The sequence below is a fragment of the Ursus arctos genome, unplaced genomic scaffold (assembly GCF_023065955.2).
Source record: "Ursus arctos isolate Adak ecotype North America unplaced genomic scaffold, UrsArc2.0 scaffold_16, whole genome shotgun sequence".
Lineage (NCBI taxonomy): Eukaryota > Metazoa > Chordata > Mammalia > Carnivora > Ursidae > Ursus > Ursus arctos.
In genome coordinates, this window is record NW_026622830.1 from 40,360,982 (window position 1) to 40,381,139 (window position 20,158).

The following is a 20,158-nucleotide window of genomic DNA, read 5'->3' on the forward strand; positions in this document are numbered from 1 at the left end:
AGCCACCGTCGTGTGGGGTAAAACCGCACAAAGTCGTGGCTGGTTAAGGAATCACTGCCCTTCGCTATCGCCTCCCTGCACCCCCAGTGTAATGCACGAAGTTCCCACAGGCTTCTTCCCGGTCTCCATCCACCCTTCCCGCCCGCCAGGTGTGCGCATGCGCAGAGAGATTCCCAGCTGCCGCCGTCGGAGCCGGAGGGCATCGATCAACTCTGAGCTCGACTGCTCGACTTGTCGGCGTATGATTGAGGCGCGTGGTGGCATAACTTCCGGTAGCGGCTCTGTTTCCGGCTTTCGGTTCGTGCGGGACGGGCGCAGGCCTCAGGTGAGTTGGAACGGGCTCTCGTTCGCTGTTTCCGTTCTTCCGGTTGTCGGCTGCCGCTCGGCCAGACGCCCACTTGTGGGAGCCGGGAGTAGACGGGGCGCGGTGCTGGGGACGGCGCGGGTTCGCTCCCGGGTTCGCGGAGGGGTTGGCGAGAGGGCGGGGGGAGTTGGAAACTGACGCGCGGGTCCCGCTAGGCCTCCGAATTTAGGGGAATTGTCTGTAGTGGGAAGGGTTAGGATCGGCGATCGCGTGGCCGCTTCCTGGGGCTTTGGTCGAACGTGCCTGTGGCTGGACAAGCGGGAAGCTCACTTCGGACTCCAGGTGCCCTTGCTCTAATCCAGACCACCGTCAGACCTCGCACGAGATCTTCAAGGGCCTCTCCTTTGAGAGTTCTGCCTTCAGTTTGACCTCTCACGTTCATCTCGTTCTGTTCGCGACCCCAGCCCTTCCAGGTTTGAGGTAGGGGGGTCGCAAGTCTGAGAAGCGTTACCTTTCACCTGCTTCCGCACAAGTGCAATCCCTGTCCGTAGGCTCTTTCCTTGTCAGGCTTCCTATATTTTTCACACACAGTGGGCTTAAAATTGGTGAAATAAAGGAATATGGGGGGCACCCAAGGAAATAAAGCAGAGTCAGCAGTTGACAACTGAAAACGGTGTAAAAAATGAAATAACGATGTGATGTGAAACAAAAGTGCAAAAGAGGAGACAAGGTGCAATTCCCAAGCCTGCTGTTTCTTAGCTAACGATAGGCAAGTCCTTTACCTGTACTAGCCATTAGTAACAGCTACCGAAAGTGCTCACTGCCCATCCGAGAACTGTGCTAGAACTTTATCTCGTCTAGTGTTCTGAGTTCTAGTAGGTAAATGCTGTTACACCAGCCCCATTTTACAGCTGTGGACCTGAGATTAAGGAACTTGCCTTCAGTCGAGCAGCTAGTAATAAGCGTAGAGAGGATTTGAATTCACAGGAGGCTGATAATAGAATCTGAGCTCTTAACCATCATGCAATACTGCTCTCTCTGAGCTCCTTAATTTCAAGTCCATTAGAGTTAACCTTAGAGTCAGGACAGCTGGTGATGTGTACATAAATTAAGTGGTAGGAAAGCATTTTTTAAGTGTATCATGAAGTATTGCTTGGCAGACTTCCTTAATGTGTTGTCTTAATGATTTTTACTGGGCACACATTGGCTAGTTTCTTTCTCATTTCTTTTAAAACCTAAAACATTTAAAAAATAATTTCATTAAGTGAGGCGTCTGGGTGGCTCAGTTAATCATCCAACTCTTGATCTCAGGGTCATCAGTTCAAGCCCCATGTTGGGCTTCATGCTGGCTGTGGAGCCTACTTAAATAAGTAAATAAAATAATTTCATTAAAAAGCAAAAGTTACTGGGGCGCCTGGGTGGCACAGCGGTTAAGCGTCTGCGTTCGCCTCAGGGCGTGATCCCGGCGTTCTGGGATCGAGCCCCACATCAGGCTCTTCCGCTATGAGCCTGCTTCTTCCTTTCCCACAACCCCTGCTTGTGTTCGCTCTCTGGCTGGCTGTCTCTATCTCTGTCGAATAAATAAATAAAATCTTTTAAAAAAAAAGTTACAAAGTAACTTTGCAGGTGAAAAAACTATTGTTTGTTGCAAGTGAAAGATAAGTATAAAAATAAATACATTGGGTGAAATAATGTTATTGAAATCTGCCTAGGTACTGGTACTCCACCAAGTTTTGAGCCTGAGAACTGTTTTTTTTTTGTTTAAAAAGGAGGGCTAGCCAAGTGCTGGAGAGGTTTTAAAGACTAACAAACTGATATTTTCTGACATTTGGGTTCGAAAGAAAATTGAGAAGTTAATAATCCTTGTTACGTCCTTATACCACACAACAGTGTGAGTTAATGCTCCCTGTTCATAACAATATTTACTGTCTCCTTAGACAATTTGAACAGTTTAACTCCAAACATGGATATCAGACCGAATCATACAATTTACATCAACAATATGAATGACAAAATTAAAAAAGAAGGTAAGTGCTTTTAAAAAACATCTGTTCACAACCAAAGTGCATTTCATTACTGGCATCTTAAAAACTGTACTGCTTTAAAACTTCTCCATGTAGTAATCTTTGTCAGTACCTGAAATAATGGCTTGTTCCTTTTGTGTGAGGATTTTAAGGCTTTTTAAAAACAAAAATTGGTAGAGGCTGAAAATTTGGTGAATATGTTTTCACTCATAGATACAGTGGTTTAAAACAACTTTTAAAATTCAATAGTATAATGTGATTTTATTAAAATATGTAACTTTGTATAAATAAGTAAATGTATGGTGGGGGGCATTCAGTGCAGTGTCATTTTATGAAGAGTTTTGTCATTGTTTTTTTCACAAATAAATTGTTTTCCCCTCTACTTTTGCTCAGAGTTGAAGAGATCCCTGTATGCCCTGTTTTCTCAGTTTGGCCACGTTGTAGATATTGTAGCTTTAAAGACCATGAAGATGAGGGGGCAAGCCTTTGTTATTTTTAAGGAACTGGGCTCATCCACAAATGCCTTGAGACAGTTACAAGGATTTCCATTTTATGGTAAACCAATGGTAAGGCAATCTTATTTTGCGTTTAATCACTGTTAATGATATGTTAAGTTTGTAGATACACATTTGAAACTATGGCTGTTCCTTTCTGCTTTTAATTATGTGTTAGAGGAAGTTTGGGTTTATTTTATTTACACATTTGTGTTTCTAGAAACAGTAATAGAGTTTATAATTCACGAGTTTATGATAGATCAGATAGGCAGTAACAAAGTATATCAAGGTGTACAATGTTTAAAGAATAGTGGCAGTATTGGCAACATTCTCATCTCAAAAGAACCAGGAGTTTAACTCAGAAGAGTAAAAAGAGGGGTGCCTGGGTGGCGCAGTCGTTAAGCGTCTGCCTTTGGGGCCTCTGCTAGGGGCCTGCTTCTTATTCTCCCACTCCCCCTGCTTGTGTTCCCTTTCTCACTGGCTGTCTCTGTCAAATAAATAAAATCTTAAAAAAAAAAAAAAAGTAAAAAGAAACCTTTGTAAACTTGTAAAGCAATACAAAACACAAAAATCATGGGTCAAAGAGGAAATGAATTTGATGTTTCAGAAAATAGCATAGTGAAGTACATATCAGAAGCTATACAGTCTAGAAAAAGCAGTGATCTAAGAAAAATTCATAGGTTTTGTTGATGAATAAACAATGAGCAACAGTGAAATAGTTATGCATAGAAAGTTTTAACCTCAGGAATGCCATCGTGAGATTCACATTTAGCTGCTGGGTGAAGACTGGATTGTGGGAGGGTCATGTGGGACTAGAGAACTCAGGAGGCCACTGGTGTAAGGCACAGATGGTAGAGGATTGGATTAGGGTGGAGACAGTGTATAGCAAGGGGTTCTGCATGTGTAAGTGAGTAGAGTACCTTGGGTACGGATTCCTAGTGCTTTCTCCCTAGTGCTTTATCCCGAGACTGGAATGGGAAGAGAAGAGACCTTGAGGAAAGACCCAAGGCCCAGAGTTTCCAGGCCCTGGATCTGCATTCTGATTCTGCAGTAATTAGCTGTGTGCCTGTGTTCATTTTCAGTACCTGTGATATGTAAGCTTATTGGCTATCCTTTGGGCCAATTCAGAGGTCAGCGAAAACTTTATAAAGGACTGGATAGTAAATATTTGAGGCTTTATGGGCCACAAACTGTTTCTGTCACATATTCTTGTGTCTGTGCATGTTTTTTTAACAGTCCTTTAAAATTGGGGGGGGGAGTCCTTAACCTATAGACCATACAAAAACAGGCCGTGGGCTGGTTGGATTTGGCCTGTAGTCCGTAGTGCAGATACTGGTCTAATCGCTTTATTTTAGAAATGAAGACTCGGAAAAAAAAGAAGAGTCAGGCACAGAAAGGTTAGTTGCCAGTCTAGGTTATATTAATATAACCAGTGGCAGTACAAGGCCTCAAAAGCTAACCTGATACCCAGTGTTACGATTTTTTCCCCCAAAACTGGGAGTTGGCACACTGTCCCGAAGGGCCAGATAGAAGGTATTTTAGGCTTTGTGAGCCAGGTGATCTGTCCTGCAGCTGTTTAACTCTGCCGTTATGGCGGCAAAAGCAGCCATAGATGGTGTGCAAATGAACGAATGTGGCTGTGTTCCAGCAAGACCTGATTTTCAAAAACAGGCAGTGTTGGCTGTGGTCAGTGGTTCGAGGGCCTTTATATAGCACATTGTTTAATTCAGGAGTGGGCATTTTTTCTCTGTTACTAGAGCAAGTTTTCTTCTCCTTTTCTATCCAGTTCCCCTTTTCCCATCACTTCCCATCTGATGGGCACCAGCTGTGTGGAAAGGCCCACCTCAGAAAACAGGGATTGTGCCTACATACACTCTTTTTAATAAGTTGGAATTTCCTGAAACCAGTTTGTCTGTCTTAGTAAGTATGAAGAAATAGTATAATGGAGATCACAGTTGGCAGGAGCGTAAGACTGGGTTTTAGTTTAAATCTAAAATTACATGAACACAGAGGAACGAATTCTTCCCGTTGAAGATTTTGTTCTGTTGCGTTGAGATGACAAGTCTGCGTGTGCTGCTTACTCAGATACAGGAGGGCTGGGCATTGTTGGCACTGGCTTCACTTTGCCAACTAATTATTTTAAATCAATGGAAAAAATCCAGTGGACGGATAATGCACTGAAAGTATTCTGTGAGTTCCACTCTCTGCCTTCAGGAAGGTAGCAGGTACTGCCAAATTGCCAGCGTCCTGGAAGCGGAAGAAGAGTGTTCTTGGAGCTGTCTTGCGTTGTGTTTATTCAGGTGGTTTCAGTTGCTCTTCTAATTCCCAACATTACCAGATCAGAAGTAAGCAAAATTTGCTATAACTTGGAACTCGTAACAAAATTACCTGAGTTCAAGGATATTTGGCTATTTAACGCCAAAAATACCTCAGTGAAGGAGAACCATCTTCCTGAATGGCTTCTTTTATAAAACCTTTGGCATAAATGTAAACCTTGCCCCTTCTCTAAGCTGTTGGCGTACTTTTTTTTTCTTTTATCCCTTATGGGTATTTGGTCTCGACCAGGTTTTTTCCGCATTGGTACTTCTGACATTTTGACCAGAATAATTCTTGTCGTGGCGGGCTGTCATGTTCATTGCGGTGTTTAATAGCGTTCCTAGGCTCTGTCTACCACATGCCAGTAGCATGACAGCTCAAACTGTCTCCATTCAATAGCACCAGTTGTCCTCTGTGCAGAAAATCACCTCTGCTTGAGAATCACTAGTGTAGACCAGCCAGCTAAGAATGATGGCTGAGATCAGAGGTCTTCACAGGTGACTGTGTCATAAGGACAGGTCACCCAAAATCTGTTCAGGTCAGGGAGAAGATTGAAGACGCAGGGGAGATGGCAAGGAGTCCTTGGGACTAGGAGTCTAAGTGTATTCCTTCTGGTTAGATGATGACGTGTAAAACCGGCAGTTGCTTACAGCAGTAAATCCCCTTGGGGACCCAATGGTACAGCAGCCAGGGTAGCCAGAGAAAGCTTTGCTTACTGAGGTGAGGGTACGATGCCCCTCTCTCGTTTCCCCCAGCACGCTCATCTCTAGCTGAGGAAAAAGGGAGACTTGCTTTTGGTTTTAACAGATTTTCTGCTTTCAAACTCATGCTACTTTAGAAGGTCACTTGTTTCCTTTCAGACTGAGATGAAATTCTTATTTTATAAGGCAATTTTAGATCGTAATTTGTAAGACTCTCGTGTTTTGATATGGTCAGAGAGGTGGTTTCAACTCATACAGCTCCAGAGAAGAAATGTTTCCTGGAAATGGAAATTGCAGTTTGCAAATAGATACACCCTAGAAAATAGTTTTAACTCCTAGGAAAAATTATGGTGATGGGTGTTGAACCTAGCTGTGTGATAATGCTTTAGGCCAGGGCCATACTACTCAGAGTGTGGGCCCCACCATCTATTTTGTGCCTGTTAGAAGTGCGGAATCTCAGGCCTCACTCAGACCTACTGCATCAGAATCTGCAGTCTTCCGTGTAGTCCGTGTAGTTAGAATGCGTGTTAAAGTTTACGAAACGCTCTCCTAGACTAGGGTTTTTAAACGCCCGCCTGTTGTCTCGCTGGCATACTGTTCCTGCCGGCCGCCGTGTAGGAGGAGTCAGCAAATGGCCTGGTTGCGCTAGCTGAGATGCCGTCCTTTGTTTCTTTTCAAAGCATTTTAAAGTTTAAGTTGTTGCCATTATTAGTCATTTCATTTAAAAATCCTAGATCATATTCAAAAGGAAATCATTCTCAATCTTTAGTACTTTACCTGCGGAAATAACAAATTCCATATGATACATTCCACAGCTTATCGACACATTTTGACCCTTTTACCGAGAGTCCTTACCAAGGAGTAGACAGCTTTCCAGCACATTTTTCTCTGTTTCGTGAACTTGAGAGAAGCAGTAGTGCAAATGTTTCAAAGTTCTGTGGTTCCCATATGGAAATCTGTGTGTTTTCTTCTAATAAGCATTGTTGAGTCTAACTTTGTCTAAGTTGTGAATCATAGACTACAATTTATTTTCATTTGGTGCTCAGTGTATTTGACAGATTTCCTTAGGGATGTGTTTAAAACCAGCTTGTAGTATACTTGGGTAATGAAATTTGAAATATTAATGAAGACTATCAACAGGCTTTAGCATAATGAATAGTAACCTGTTTCCAAATAATTAAAACAGCGAATCCAGTATGCAAAAACAGATTCTGATATAATATCTAAAATGCGTGGCACTTTTGCTGACAAAGAAAAGAAGAAGGAAAAGAAAAAAGCGAAAACTGTGGAACAAACTGCGACCACTGCAAACAAAAAGCCCGGTCAGGTGAGATGGACAAAGTCCCTAGGTTTGTTGGTGTTAACTTGCCAGAGCTGTCCGTTTTCCACTTAAGGGATGATCTTTGGGGCGGGTGTGTCCGTGCCTATGTGTGTTTAAAAGGTCCACTTTCAGGAAACTGGAATTAGTCGAGTTGTAGAATTGCAATGTTTATGTTTAAGCCCCCAATTAAATTTACACACGCAGATTTATATTAAGCAGTTTTATTTGAATTTGTATGACATTTAGTTACATCATTCTTCAAAATATGTTAATACTTGCTGGCTTCTTTCTCAAGTTTTACTGCCTGTCAATAATGCTGTAGATAAGGCCGCCTGGGGGGCGCAGTCCTTAAACGTCTGCCTTCGGCTCAGGGCGTGATCCCGGTGTTATGGGATCGAGCCCCACATCGGGCTCCTCCTCTGGGAGCCTGGTTCTTCCTCTCCCACTCCCCTGCTGTGTTCCCTCTCTCGCTGGCTGTCTCTCTCTGTCAAATAAATAAATAAAATATTTAAAAAAAATAATCCTGTAGATATTATCTTTAATCTTGAGTGCTCCACACAAAGCTGATTTCTTTGAACAGTTGAGGAATTAAAAAATCTAATTTAAAATACCAGATAAAAGTGAAATTATCATCCAAAAAGTTGTTACTTTTGGTTTGAAAGTGATTAGAAATCAGTGTCACGAAGTATAATGCTGGACTCTTGTCTAATTATTTAAAAAAAAAAAAAAGGAAAGACTGGTTCCTGGTTTTTCTGTATGTATTTCTCCCTAATTTTATATTTACATATTATAAATATGTAGTTTTTATTAATTTCTCCATAATTTTAAAGGTTAGAGGCTAAATTTTATAATACAGTCTTTAAAATTTAGGACTAGATCTTTCAAAATTAACTGCCAAGTTAAAGTTTCACTCAGTTAATGACGTAAATTCTTAATGTAAAATTAAATGGAATAAGAAATCTTTTTAAATGTGTTTTTTTAAGGTTTTAATTTTAATTCCAGTAGAGTTAGCGGAAGTGGTGTTAGTTCCAGTATACAGTATAGTGATTCAGCAAATACATGAGTCCGTGCTCGTCACAATAAGTGCCCTCCTTAAATCCCTGTCACCTGTTTCTCTCATCCCTCTACCCATCTCCCCTCCAGTAACCATCACTTTGTTCTCTGTAATTAAGAGTCTGTTTCTTGTTGTGTCTCTCTCTCTTTTCTCTTTTTTTCCTTTGTCGGTTTTTGTTTCTGAAATTCCACATAGGAGTGAAATCATATGATAATTGTCTTTCTCTGACTGACTTATTTCACTTAGCATTATACCCTCTAGTTCCATCCATGTTGTTGCAAAAGACAGGATTTCATTCTTGCTCATGGCTGAATAATACTCCGTTGTGGCTACACCACATCTTTTTTATCCATTTATCTGTTGATGGACGTTTGGGTGGCTGTTGTAAGTAATGCTGATATAAACATAGGGGTGCATGTATTGAATTAGTGTTTTCATATTCTTTGGGTAAATACCCAATAGTGCAATTACTGGATCGTGGGGCAGTTCTATTTTTAATTTTTTTGAGAAACCTCCAAACTGCTTTCCAGAGTGGCTGCACCAGTTTGCATTCCGACCAGCAGTGCAAGAGGGTTTTGCTTTCTCCACATCCTCACCAACACTTGTGGTTTCTTGTGTTTCTGATTTTAGCTGTTCTGACAGGTGTGAGGTGACATGTCATTGTAGTTTCGATTTGCATTTCCTTGATGATAAGTGATGTTGAGCGTCTTATCCTGTGTCTGTTGGGCATCTGTATGTCTTTGGAGAACTGTCTGTTCATGTCTTCTGCCCATTTTTTAGTGGGATTATTTGTTTTTTGGGTGTAATCAGTTTGTAATATACTTTGGATACTTACCCTTTTATCAGATATGTCATTTGCAAATATCTTCTCCCATTTAGTAGGTGGCCTTTTAAAAATTGATGCAGTAATTAAAATTATAATCACCTGTTGCTCTTGTAGAGCAATCAGAAATTTTAACTGTTTTCTATTTCTTTCGTTTAGGGAACACCAAATGCAGCAAATACCCAAGGAAATTCAACTCCAAATCCTCAGGTAATCTTTGTTTCCATGTGGTGCTTGCTTTTTAAAATAAATTATAAACCAATAAAAACTGAAAATAATTCCTTTTACAAGACATTAAATTGGGGGCAGCTGGGTGGCGCAGTTGTTAAGCGTCTGCCTTCGGTTCAGGGCGTGATCCCGGCGTTCTGGGATCGAGCCCCACATCAGGCTCCTCTGCTAGGAGCCTGCTTCTTCCTCTCCCACTCTCTTTGCTTGTGTTCCCTTTCTCTCTGGCTGTCTCTCTCTGTCAAATAAATAAATAAAAATCTTAAAAAAAAAAAAAAAGACATTAAATTGTATAACACTTTACTATAGAAACTCACTTCTCAAAACATTTTAATTTTTTTAAGAGGGAGAAAATGAAACCTGACTTTATTTCTTGCTTTCCATAATGTTTTAATGGTGGAATCAAAATGACAGATCTTAAACTCTGCAAAGGCGCAGAGCGAACATTTTTATTTTCTCTACAGTGTGTACAAAGCCCAGGGCTTTACAGGCACACAGGGGAAATTGGCCAGGTGAATGGGCTCTCTTTCCATACCAGTAGCTTGAAACACTGACCCGGCTTTTCTAATAGAGCAAGATTATTTTATGGTTACCCTTGCTCTGGCTTCTGAGAACAAATATATGTCTCTTTATATATAGGTTTTAGAAACCTCTTAGCAAATTTCCCTGCTGGAGGCCTCAAAGAGAAAGCCTCAGTTAGGTACTAATGGTTTCCCCTTGGTTCCTTGGATGCTAGAGTCTGACAAGATCCTTAAGTCCAGAGAACTCCTTGCACCTCACAGCTTTCCTTCTCTGATTTGAAGTTACGTGCATTTTCCTGTATTATCTACCTCCCTCCTTTGGAGTCTTTCAGCAATTACAGTACATCTTACAAATGCCAGCACTTAATTCTCTAAGCCTTAAGTTGTTCTTTACGTGTCTTGTCTCTTCATGAAGGTAGCCTGAAGACAGAGAGGATCTTAGGTACAGGATGACCCTGTCCCTGTAGTTGCTCATAACCCCAGCTTAGGGTTTCAGATAATTAGTTTAACATCTAATAATATTTGTTTCTACTTACGTGGATGTAACTAGATGCTCTGTATATCTCATTTACTTGAAGAAAACATTAAAAGTCACCAAGTGGTGGCTCTAAGTGGTAATTCCAAATTTTCTAAAATGCTGGGAGGTTGTAAACAGTAACTCAGAGGATTGATCTCTGAGTGTTATTATTCGGAGAACCAGCTTGAAGATAGGTGACATTGCTGTCTTCTCTAGTTTTGTTAGGATCTTTCGGTTATGTCATCCAGATGACAGAATCCTTCCAGTACAACTGATTACGGATGCTTAAAACGTAAATGCTGTTTTAAATACTATTAAATACCGTAAACTTAGTAAGACTTGTAATCATCCAAATTTGTATTAAGTGACTCGAACGTCTGCTTAGTTGCTGTTAGGTTTATGTTTTTTTCTCTGGTGTCGTCGTCCAGCTTTAGTGTTCAATGCAGTGCTACAATTTCATAATCCTTAATAAACTGGAACGTAGCTCTCTGAAGTTTAGATTTTAATGTAAGGGCTAAATGGTGTACTCTACTTTTTATACTTAAAGCTAACTCTACCTTTTTTCTTTGTGATAGGTCCCTGATTACCCTCCAAACTATATTTTATTCCTCAATAATTTACCAGAAGAGACTAATGAGATGATGTTATCCATGCTCTTTAATCAGTAAGTTTTTTCACGAACCAGGCTGTGTTCTGAAAGCCTCCCCACAGGACAAATAGCTCTTCTATGGGTTGAATCCTTTTGTGTATCACAACAGTAATTCCTATAGCTTCCTTGATTTGGTCTGGGATTAATGATGTGAATTGAGGCTAATCTGCAGATTTAGCAAATAAAAAGCTGAATTACCTCTGATGTTTGAATTATTCTAATTGATGAGTAAAACAGGAAACAAAGCTTTGATACAGTGGCAGAATTGACCTAGCTTACACTACATGTACACTTCATGGTATTATTATATTTCAGGCTCTTTCAGCCTACTCAGGATTCTTGGTGTAGGATATGATACTTTCCTGGACCAGTATTGGAAGTTGCTGATTTAAACACAGAATAAGCATTTATGTCTTTGATATCCTTTATATATTTACGTATATAAATTGTTTCTCCTCTTGCAGGTTTCCTGGCTTCAAGGAAGTACGTTTGGTACCCGGGAGGCACGACATTGCTTTTGTTGAATTTGAAAATGACGGACAGGCTGGAGCTGCCAGGGATGCTTTACAGGGATTTAAAATCACACCGTCCCATGCCATGAAGATCACCTATGCCAAGAAATAACATATGGGATAGTTGTCTTCAAAGGACTTGGTGTTATTTATAATGTGTTTGTTTTGATAACATGTGGTCAGGCCATTTTTTTAATAGTTGGGGTGAGGGGGAACGAAAGTGAAATTTTCATGAATGATTTTAAAAAATATTGTTTAGCCTTAGTGAACTATGAAATATGAAGGCCTCAATTTTGTATAATAAACTTTTATTTGTATTCTTTACCTAATACTTCATTTATTCCATTGTCCTGTCACCAAATGTTTATGCTGGTCTAGAGCGCCTCTTAAGGTGTATAAAACCGTAATAGGATGCTTTCCTAGGAATAATTTGGAGAGCTAATGGCAGAGAAACATTGAATCTTTTTTTTTTTTTTTAAAGATATCTATTTATTTGAGAGAGCACATGAGCAGAGCAAGGGGAGGGGCAGAGACAGAGGGCCAGAGAATCCTCACGGAGCCCGAGGCAGGGCTCGATCCCAGGACCCTGAGGTTGTGACCTGAGCCTAAGTCAGAGGCCCCCATTGAATCATTTTAACAAAAGGAGAATTAGATCAAGCCCTTGATTATTAGATTTTTTTGTAGTTATTTTTTATTCGTATGGACTGCCCTCCTGGAGTTCTTAGAGAGAGAGAGAGAGAGAGAGAGTGTGTGTGTGTGTGTGTGTGTGTGTGTGTGTTGTATTAATGGTAAAAATAATTGCCCTAAGTGTTAGAAGAAAATGAGACCTGGACAGGATCTAAGTTTGAACTTTGTGTTCTTTAAATAAATGAGCATCATTTCTTGCTGGTAGCAGGCATTTAGCAAAGCTTTTCATTCAGCATTTAATTGGATAGAGGCCATTTAGGAGTAACATGTTTTCTGGAAAACAAGGAAAGGGAATGCTGTCTTCGAACTTCCCACGTCATGCTCTTATCCTCTTGATGCAGAATTTTTCCTAAGAAATACCTGCTTGTCTAATACTCTAACCTCTGCTTTAGGAAGGTTTCCCTCCAAGGGAAAGAATTTACAATCAAGAAAAAATTTTAAGTAGGCTGACTTGTAAATAATTGCCAATTCTAATCTTTATACCTTTTTGTAATTCTCAAACACCAGCGTTTAATTCTTAAAGACCAGAGCTCATTTTCTTTAGCATTTGATTTATACCTAAGGCTGCGATTCAGTCCCCTGCTAGTAAAACCATGGTTATCTTTAGAAGTGGACAATTTTTTGCATCTATACTACATGTTAAAGTGACACTGGATCATTTTCTCATGTTTCTCTGAATATTTCCTTGAACAAAAGGTTGAATTTTTATTGTATACTTAATGGGAAGACTACTTTGAGACTTGTGTAGATTTTTGTCAGGTCACTCTTACGTATACATAAGGAGGAAAAAGCAAAATAGTTTTTATTCCTAAAGGTGCCACATTTAGAATCTCTCTTTTTTTAAGATTTTACTGGAGAGAGAACGAGCACAAGAGGAGGGAGGGGAAGAGGGAGAAGGAGAAGCAGACCTTTTGCTGAGCAGGGAGCCTGACAGGGCTGGATCCCAGGACCCTCAGATCGTGACCTGAGCCAAAGGCAGATGCTTAACCGACTAAGCCACCCAGGTGCCCCAACGCCCCTTTCCTTCTTTGTAACTCCTCTGCTCCCAGCGATCAACGCATTTACTTACTTGCTTCAATCTCCTGGAACATAATCAAACTCTGGGAAGCGAGGCTTCAAGAGGGAAGAGGGGGAAGAAAAAAGGAGCTACCTACACTTTGAAGATGATTTGATCACACTGGGATCTTGGGCCCTTCCTCCCCCTCCCCATCTGTGGGAGCTGCCAGGAGTCTTGGAGGAAGTAGATGTTGTGCCCATCTAATGTGGTCCTCAACTCTGAGTTTAACTTTAACTTCGGCTGTGGATCCGAATCATTTGGGAAACATTTCCAAATGCCCACACCTTACCTACACCCCATATCAATTAAATCCCAATCTCTAGGTGTGAAAGCCAATCAGCAATATTTTTAAGCTCCCTGAGTGATTCCAACGTGAGCTAAGAACTAAGCAGATTTCTACCTTTCGAAGTAGGTTATAATGAGTAGATCATTAGTTCAAATTGTATTTTTCAAAGGCAGCATGTTGGTAAGAAGAGGATGGTGTAAAAATGAAAAATGAAGTGTTGTGGGGGCACGTGGGTGGTTCCGTTGGTTAAGTGTCTGACTCTTGGCTTCTGTTTAGATTTTCTCTCCCTCTTCCTCCTGCTCACACTCTTTCTCTCTCTCTTTCAAATAAATAATTTTTTTTTTTCCTTAAAGGAAAGCATTGCAAGAGGCTCACATCTCCATTTTGAACTTTAAGGCTGAAAGTATTTTCTGTTTGGGTATTTAGCAAGCATTTTGTTCTTGGAAATCTTGTATCCAGTAAAGATCTAACGAAGAATGTGAGGCCCTGGCTTCAAATTTGTGCTGTAATTGATTTGCCCTTGAGCAGTACTTCTCTAACTTTCATGTTCTTCCAAATCACCTTTGTAGCTTATTAAACTGTAGACTGATCTAGCAGGACTGGGGGAGAGGGGTGGGTTGTTGTTTTTTCCTTAAGATTTTATTTATTTGAGAGCGATAGAGAGAGCATGAGAGGGGGTCAGAGGGAGAAGCACACTTGATCCCAAGTCCCCGGGGATCATGACCCAAGCCCAAGGCAGTCCCCTAACCAACCAAGCCACCCAGGCGCCCGAGGGCTGGGGTTGGAGAGGCTTTATAAAGTGGTGCTGGAGGTGCTGGTCTGGGGGCCCCGCGTGGGTGGCAAAACCCCAGAGTCTTTGCCCTGATAACTTCGTGAGTCTTGATTTGGGGGTGTTATGAACCTCTCTTGAAATCTGATAAAACCCAAGGGCTTTTCCCAGGAAAAAACAAAAATAAAAACCAAAGCGTGCATGTATGCTCCTAAGCATACACTTTCAGGGAGGCCACGCATTCATTCAATGAATACCCGTTTTTCTGGGTGCTAGTGATAGAGCAAAGGGCAAGGTAGACAAGGTCCCCATCTCCGGGAGCTTTCATTGGGGTGTCTGGGGACAAATCGCCTCCGCGTAAATGAAGAAGGCCTGTCAGGCAGTGCTAAGTGACGAGGCACTGCGCCAGGTCCCACGATGGAAGGGCTGAGTCGGAGGGTGCAAGAATGGCTTTGTGCAACCGGGCTGCCTGAGGAGACAGCGTGTCGGAGACCGAGGGCCCGTCTGTGGAGCGAAGGCTTCCCCCTCACCAGCTCTGGAGGGCCTGAAGTACCAATGGGCTTCGCATTTTCAAAAGACGGAGCAGAACGCAGAGTGAGTGAGGGAGAGAGTGACAGCAGGTGACTTCAGAGGGGCAGAGGGGCCAGATCGCACAGGGCCTTGTGGGACACGGCAGGGAGGCTGCTTCCACCCTATCCACCGCCCAAGGCTATTTTTAGACCTTAAAAGAGCCACGGCCTCCACTTTAAGAACTGCTGATCGAGAACCAATTTAGGAAGAAAGCAGAAAAATGTCATTTGGGGATTAAAGGCGCAGAGGATAGACCTGAAAATCCAGATGAAGGAGGTGAGTCTGCTCAGGATAGAGCCCTTCCCCTGACCCCCAGTATCCACAGGGTCTGGAGCGTGCGTGCCTCCAGGGACAACTGCTCGCTGAGTTAGCGTAAATTAAAGTTCCAGTTTGCAAGCAAAACCTTCGTTTCCATCCTGTCTCTGGCCGCGACAGAGTGCTGAGACATTGCAGGCCCGCCCGGGATGCACTCAGATGACTTGACATCTCTTTACTTCTCCACCTTCCAATAGCCAATAATGGCTTAGTGTGAACACCGGCCTTAGCTTGCTAAATTGTTAGGATGGCTTGGTTGTGGCTTTATTCCGTTTCATTCTGCTCCGGGGGTGGGGGGTTAGACATGGTGTGGCAATCCCCGTTTCTGTTTCTGTTAAGTGCCTCTTAAGTGCCAATTGTCTTTCAGCTCTCCTGTGTTGCAGGCTGGCTTGAGACCATCTCAGTCTGTGGAACAGCCGCCGATCAGGATTAAGAAGATTGAATCAATGCTTTAGTTTTCCCAGAGACCCTCTTAGGCCCCAAGATTATAGGAAGGAAAAATGCGTTGGCAGCCTGCTTTTGGAAATGATTTCTAATTCATCTTTTCCTTGAAGTGAAACAGGAAATGAGTTTAAAATCTCAATTTTGGGGCAGCTGGGTGGCTCAGTCAGTTAAGCGTCTGCCTTTGGCTCAGGTCATGATCCCAGGGTCCTGGGATCGAGCCCCATGTTCCATGTCGGACTCCTTGCTCTGTGGGGAGTCTGCTTCTCCCTCTCCTTCTGCCTCTCCCCCTGCTTGTGCTCTCTCTTTTTCTCAAATGAATAAATTAAAAAATCTTAAAAAAAAAAAAAAGATGGTTCTGGCCTTTGCTGGACTGTAGGGGCTGTGGTTTCTTTATCGATCATGAAGATATTGAATTAAAGAAGTTTCCAAATCTGGGCCAGCTCTATAAAAGATTGTCCTCTGAAAATAACACACACACACACACACACACACACACACATACTCCACCCCACCCCCAAATAAAACCTTTTTTAAAAAAAATAATGCTAAACGTATATTTTGCTTTTCCAGTTTATCCCCAGTTTTGCACAAAATTATTTTGTAAGTTGAATGCTTGTCCCTCATCTTGTGAGGTGACTGCATGTTGGGGGGAGGGAAAAGGAGGTTCTGCTCTGAAGTCTCATCAGCCAAGTCGGACAGGGCATCCTGACAGGGACCTCTGTTCTAGAAACAATGAGGGTATGTGTGTGTGAGCCTTATGAAAGAGATACCAGCCCCAAACACCAGAAAAAGCAGCAACGTATTGTCTCCCTCTCCTCACAGAAAGTAAATCCTTGGGACCAGGGAATTATTGTGTTCACTGCTCTATCTCTAGGGCCTAGAACAGTGCCTGGCACACAGTAGGTGCTCAGTAAATATTTGTGGAATAGATGGAGCTGCATGTTGGCACTTCAACTTTGGGGACTTCTAGCAGCGCTCCCCTGTCCATGGGAACGATTCCCAGAAGAGGGAGAAGGGCCGTCACAGGAACCTCTAGCTTTCTCCTGTCTCTACCCATGAGCATTTTGAGACTGAATTTCAAATGTCCCAGACAGAAAAAAAAGAATGTTCTATGCTTTCCATCTCACCTATGTCTTCCTTTCCCCACTGACAGGGTCTAGATGTGGTAATGGTTTGTGTTACAAACCATGTCTGCCTCAGGACAGATGCGACTTCCAAACCTCCTCTCGTGGCTGATTTGTAAACGGAAGCATCCTTGACTTCTCTATTCTGTAAATCCACACGTCTCTTAATTGGATTTGTTGCAAGGAACACGATGTGTCCTAAGGATATGGAGTTCGCATTCCAGCACATGCCTCTAGTTAGTACATCTCTGCTCCTAAGTGGCAAGAATATGAAAATGGAGCCAAAAAATTGTTTCAAATGATTTAAAATTCTCATCGTTCTTTCCACAACGCCCTGCTCGTGCAGCACACCACAGCTAAGTGGCTTTACCAATGGTGGGCCGTTTTGGATATCATTTGGGAAAAAAAAAAAAGACGAGTTTGAGTCTCCGGAAAACCAGATGCAAATTAGCCCCTGGAGCCCAGGAGCTGTTAGGAAAGCAGAGGAAGGAACGGTGGGCACCTTCCCATTGGCCAGGGGGACTCACCCAGATGTCTGGCTTCCACATAAAAGACAGGAACCACTGCAGTCAGTTTCCACTTCCAGTTAACGGACGACAGCAAAAAACAGCAAAAAAGGAAGATGGCCAGACTATTATTACTTTCTCTCCTGGGTCTTGTGGCCATATGTGCCGTGCATGGAATATTTATGGACAGACTTGCTTCCAAGAAACTCTGTGCAGATGACGAGTGCGTGTGTAAGGACATTTCTTAGCCTTTCATTCTCTTTCTATTATATAACTGAAAAATACCCCACTAACAGCAGAACATCTAATTGGGCTTTAAGTGAATCTTCTCTAACGTGTATGTCGCTAGCACTGTTTCTCCTGATCTGTACCTTTGGTGTCTAACTACGGAGACAATTCACTTGGTTAAGATTCTCAGCTTTCATACTTTGGCTATATTACTCCTCTTGAACTGAACAGGAGCTGTAAACTGGGAGTTTTTCATCTCTGATTTCCTAGTTTTCTGATAAGCTTGGCCTTTTTACTGTTAGAAAATCCAGGAGACTAAACTGTAGTCATTTCAGTGTTTCTTTTCTTCCAGATACTATTTCTCTGGCCAGAGCTCAAGAAGATTACAATGCCCCGGACTGTAGGTTCATTAATGTTAAAAAAGGACAGCGGATTTACGTTTACTCAAAGCTGGTACAAGAAAATGGAGCCGGAGAATTTTGGGCTGGCAGTGTAAGATGAGATCCTTGCAAATAAACACACATCTCGACATAGGTTGCTCTTCATTTTTTCTCTCTGACCTACCCCCAATACATCTTTGTGTTTGAAATGAGCTCTTAAGAACAATGGAGAGGTTAAGATGCAAGTGCAGAAATTCACATGTATTTGCTTTTGTTACATTTTGAAGAAACGGAAACTTTCGTAACAAAACCAAATGTAGGTTTATGTGATGTCTTGGCAAGAACTAGTCAACCACATGGGGGCTTGAACATCCCAAAGAGTTTGAAACTTACTCAAAAATGTTTGAGCGGATTTGCCAAGGAAAAGGCACGCATGTTGGCAGTCAGGCTCCGCTTCAAGATGTTATGGGAAACTAACACCCTCTTCAGTCCCAGACAATCTGCTTTCTTCAGTGAAAACCCACAGGGGTGGACCCTAGGGAGGGACGAAGCAGGGCTGATTTCTTGTCCTCACCAGCCCTACAGATTCTCAAGGAATGAAGAATTAAATCTTAAATTCACCGAAGTATCCGTGCGCTCGATTTTTTAACAACTGAGAAGGGCCAGTTCTTTAAAATCAAAGTATCTATTTAGTTTTTGTAAAATGTACTGACTTTATTGATGGCTTCTAAAAAGATTCCGGGTGGCTCACAAGTTTGCATAAAATAAAGGAATCCTCAGTGCGACCGGGAAGACCCGGCCACAGAAGAACAGAGACACAATTTCTGTGGGTTGACTCAGGGGCTTTGAATGAGCTTCAGAGTTGGATCTGAGGCCCCTGGAACCCAGAGTGAAAAAGCGAGGCATTGCAATTATGTAATTCTCATTCACAGCAAATGCGATGCCAGAGGGTTTCCGCAGTCCCCTGACTGTTACTCTTCTGGGCACTCAGGTTTATGGAGATGACCACGAGGACGAGATGGGCACCCTGGGCTATTTCCCCAGCAGCTTGGTCGAGGAGCAACGCGTGTACCAAGAAGCCACCAAGGAAGTCCCCACCACGGTAAGTGTCTGAGTGGGCTGGAGAAGGACTCAGATCCTGGGCTGATGCAGGCAGGTGTTAAAAATGCATCTTGCCACTTACAAGATGTAAGGAGCAGACCCCCTTACTTGCAGTGGAGGCTTCCCTGAGACCGGAAGGTTTGGGAGAGCATTTACACCTGCTCTCAGTGTGGAAAGGTTACTGAACTTTCTCCACCCACCCCCTTTCATTGTTAGATACAAGTTATCCTAGAAAGGAGTCCATGTCACAAAGAAAGAAATGAATATAGTATTCACGGACGCTTAACTGATGGTTACATTTATATACTAAAACACTTGGGCTGGGGAAAAAAATCAGTACCTGTATTTAATCAAATCAAAACATTCTGGGGGGAAAAAAGTCTTTGGATGCCTTCTTTCTGTGGTAGATAGATTCTACTTTTGTTGAAAGAGAAATGATACTCTTTCCAATGCCCTGGGGTCTTGCAAACCCCAGAAGAGATGTAAAAGATCCCCTTTGAGTTACTTGGCAGGGAGGTTGTTTTGAAGAGATTCTCCTGGAGCTAATTGCTGCGTGAAAGAACTTCAAAACATTGCCCAACCTACGCAAATGGGACTCGCTTGTCATCGCTTCTGAGCATTGAGCTTGAATATGTCAAATCACCACCAATTAAAAGTGTATTTGAGAACCTTCACTTTAAGTAGATTTTGACTTAAAGTGATAATTATGTCATACTCTTTGGGGTTCCACCTTATTTTAAATCCAAATTTCCCTTTGATGACCTATGAGTTTTAAATAAAGAAACTACATTTGTTTTTTGGCCCTTGTCTGCTCAGTTCAATCTTTTTTTTCTGTTCGCTTTTGTTTTTTTCCAGGATATTGACTTCTTCTGTGAGTAAGAAATCAGACAAACTTGCAAATAAGAAGGAAACACCAAAAAACTAGAAAAAGCGAAATAACAACAACAAAAAAATACGTGTCCCTAATTCCTGACTTTTTTTCAAGGCTTTGTTATCCTTACAGGAGGGCTGGGCCTTGGGGGATGAAGGAGGGGGCTCCACTCAGTTTTTTGTCGGCCTGATCTTCCCCTGACCTGGGGCAGGGCGACGTTTGGTTCAAGTGGGAGAATTGAAAGCAGGAATTCTATTTCAGCCTAGAGGACCCTCTCTTATGCAGGAATACATACAGGAGATGGCTCATTTTTATTACTTCCAACTTGTAATTCTTGCCGGCTCTTTGGCTCCTTGTAT

At 42.1% G+C, this 20,158-nt stretch overlaps 2 protein-coding genes across 3 annotated transcripts; both read left to right on the top strand.

Annotated features, from left to right (window-relative positions):
• Positions 1-233: 233 nt before the first annotated feature.
• Positions 234-11,785, top strand: SNRPB2 (small nuclear ribonucleoprotein polypeptide B2). 2 transcript variants are annotated; one of them, XM_026503000.4, is made up of 7 exons: positions 234-325; positions 2,242-2,331; positions 2,722-2,894; positions 7,026-7,166; positions 9,197-9,247; positions 10,876-10,964; positions 11,414-11,785. In XM_026503000.4, exons 2-7 carry the CDS (start codon positions 2,268-2,270, stop codon positions 11,571-11,573), a joined length of 678 nt encoding a protein of 225 aa, XP_026358785.1. In that variant the 5' UTR covers positions 234-325; positions 2,242-2,267; the 3' UTR covers positions 11,574-11,785. The 2 variants fall into 2 exon arrangements, with proteins under 2 accessions (XP_026358785.1, XP_026358786.1); XM_026503001.4 differs by lacking the exon at positions 234-325 and adding an exon at positions 530-784.
• A 5,483-nt stretch (positions 11,786-17,268) lies between these two features.
• OTOR (otoraplin) lies at positions 17,269-19,807 on the top strand. Its single transcript, XM_026502842.4, has 4 exons — positions 17,269-17,450; positions 17,800-17,939; positions 18,819-18,929; positions 19,784-19,807. Exons 1-4 carry the CDS (start codon positions 17,336-17,338, stop codon positions 19,805-19,807), a joined length of 390 nt encoding a protein of 129 aa, XP_026358627.2. The 5' UTR covers positions 17,269-17,335.
• Positions 19,808-20,158: the final 351 nt, after the last annotated feature.

Bases quoted from the DNA above. Each gene is read 5' to 3' on its own strand.
- SNRPB2 (XM_026503000.4), top strand. From the start codon at position 2,268: ATGGATATCAGACCGAATCATACAATTTACATCAACAATATGAATGAC. The intron at 2,332-2,721 runs GTAAGTGCTTTT...ACTTTTGCTCAG, and splicing joins TGACAAAATTAAAAAAGAAG to AGTTGAAGAGATCCCTGTAT. The intron at 7,167-9,196 runs GTGAGATGGACA...TCTTTCGTTTAG, and splicing joins CAAACAAAAAGCCCGGTCAG to GGAACACCAAATGCAGCAAA.
- OTOR (XM_026502842.4), top strand. From the start codon at position 17,336: ATGGCCAGACTATTATTACTTTCTCTCCTGGGTCTTGTGGCCATATGT. The intron at 17,451-17,799 runs GTAAGGACATTT...CTTTTCTTCCAG, and splicing joins TGCAGATGACGAGTGCGTGT to ATACTATTTCTCTGGCCAGA. The intron at 17,940-18,818 runs GTAAGATGAGAT...CTGGGCACTCAG, and splicing joins GAGAATTTTGGGCTGGCAGT to GTTTATGGAGATGACCACGA.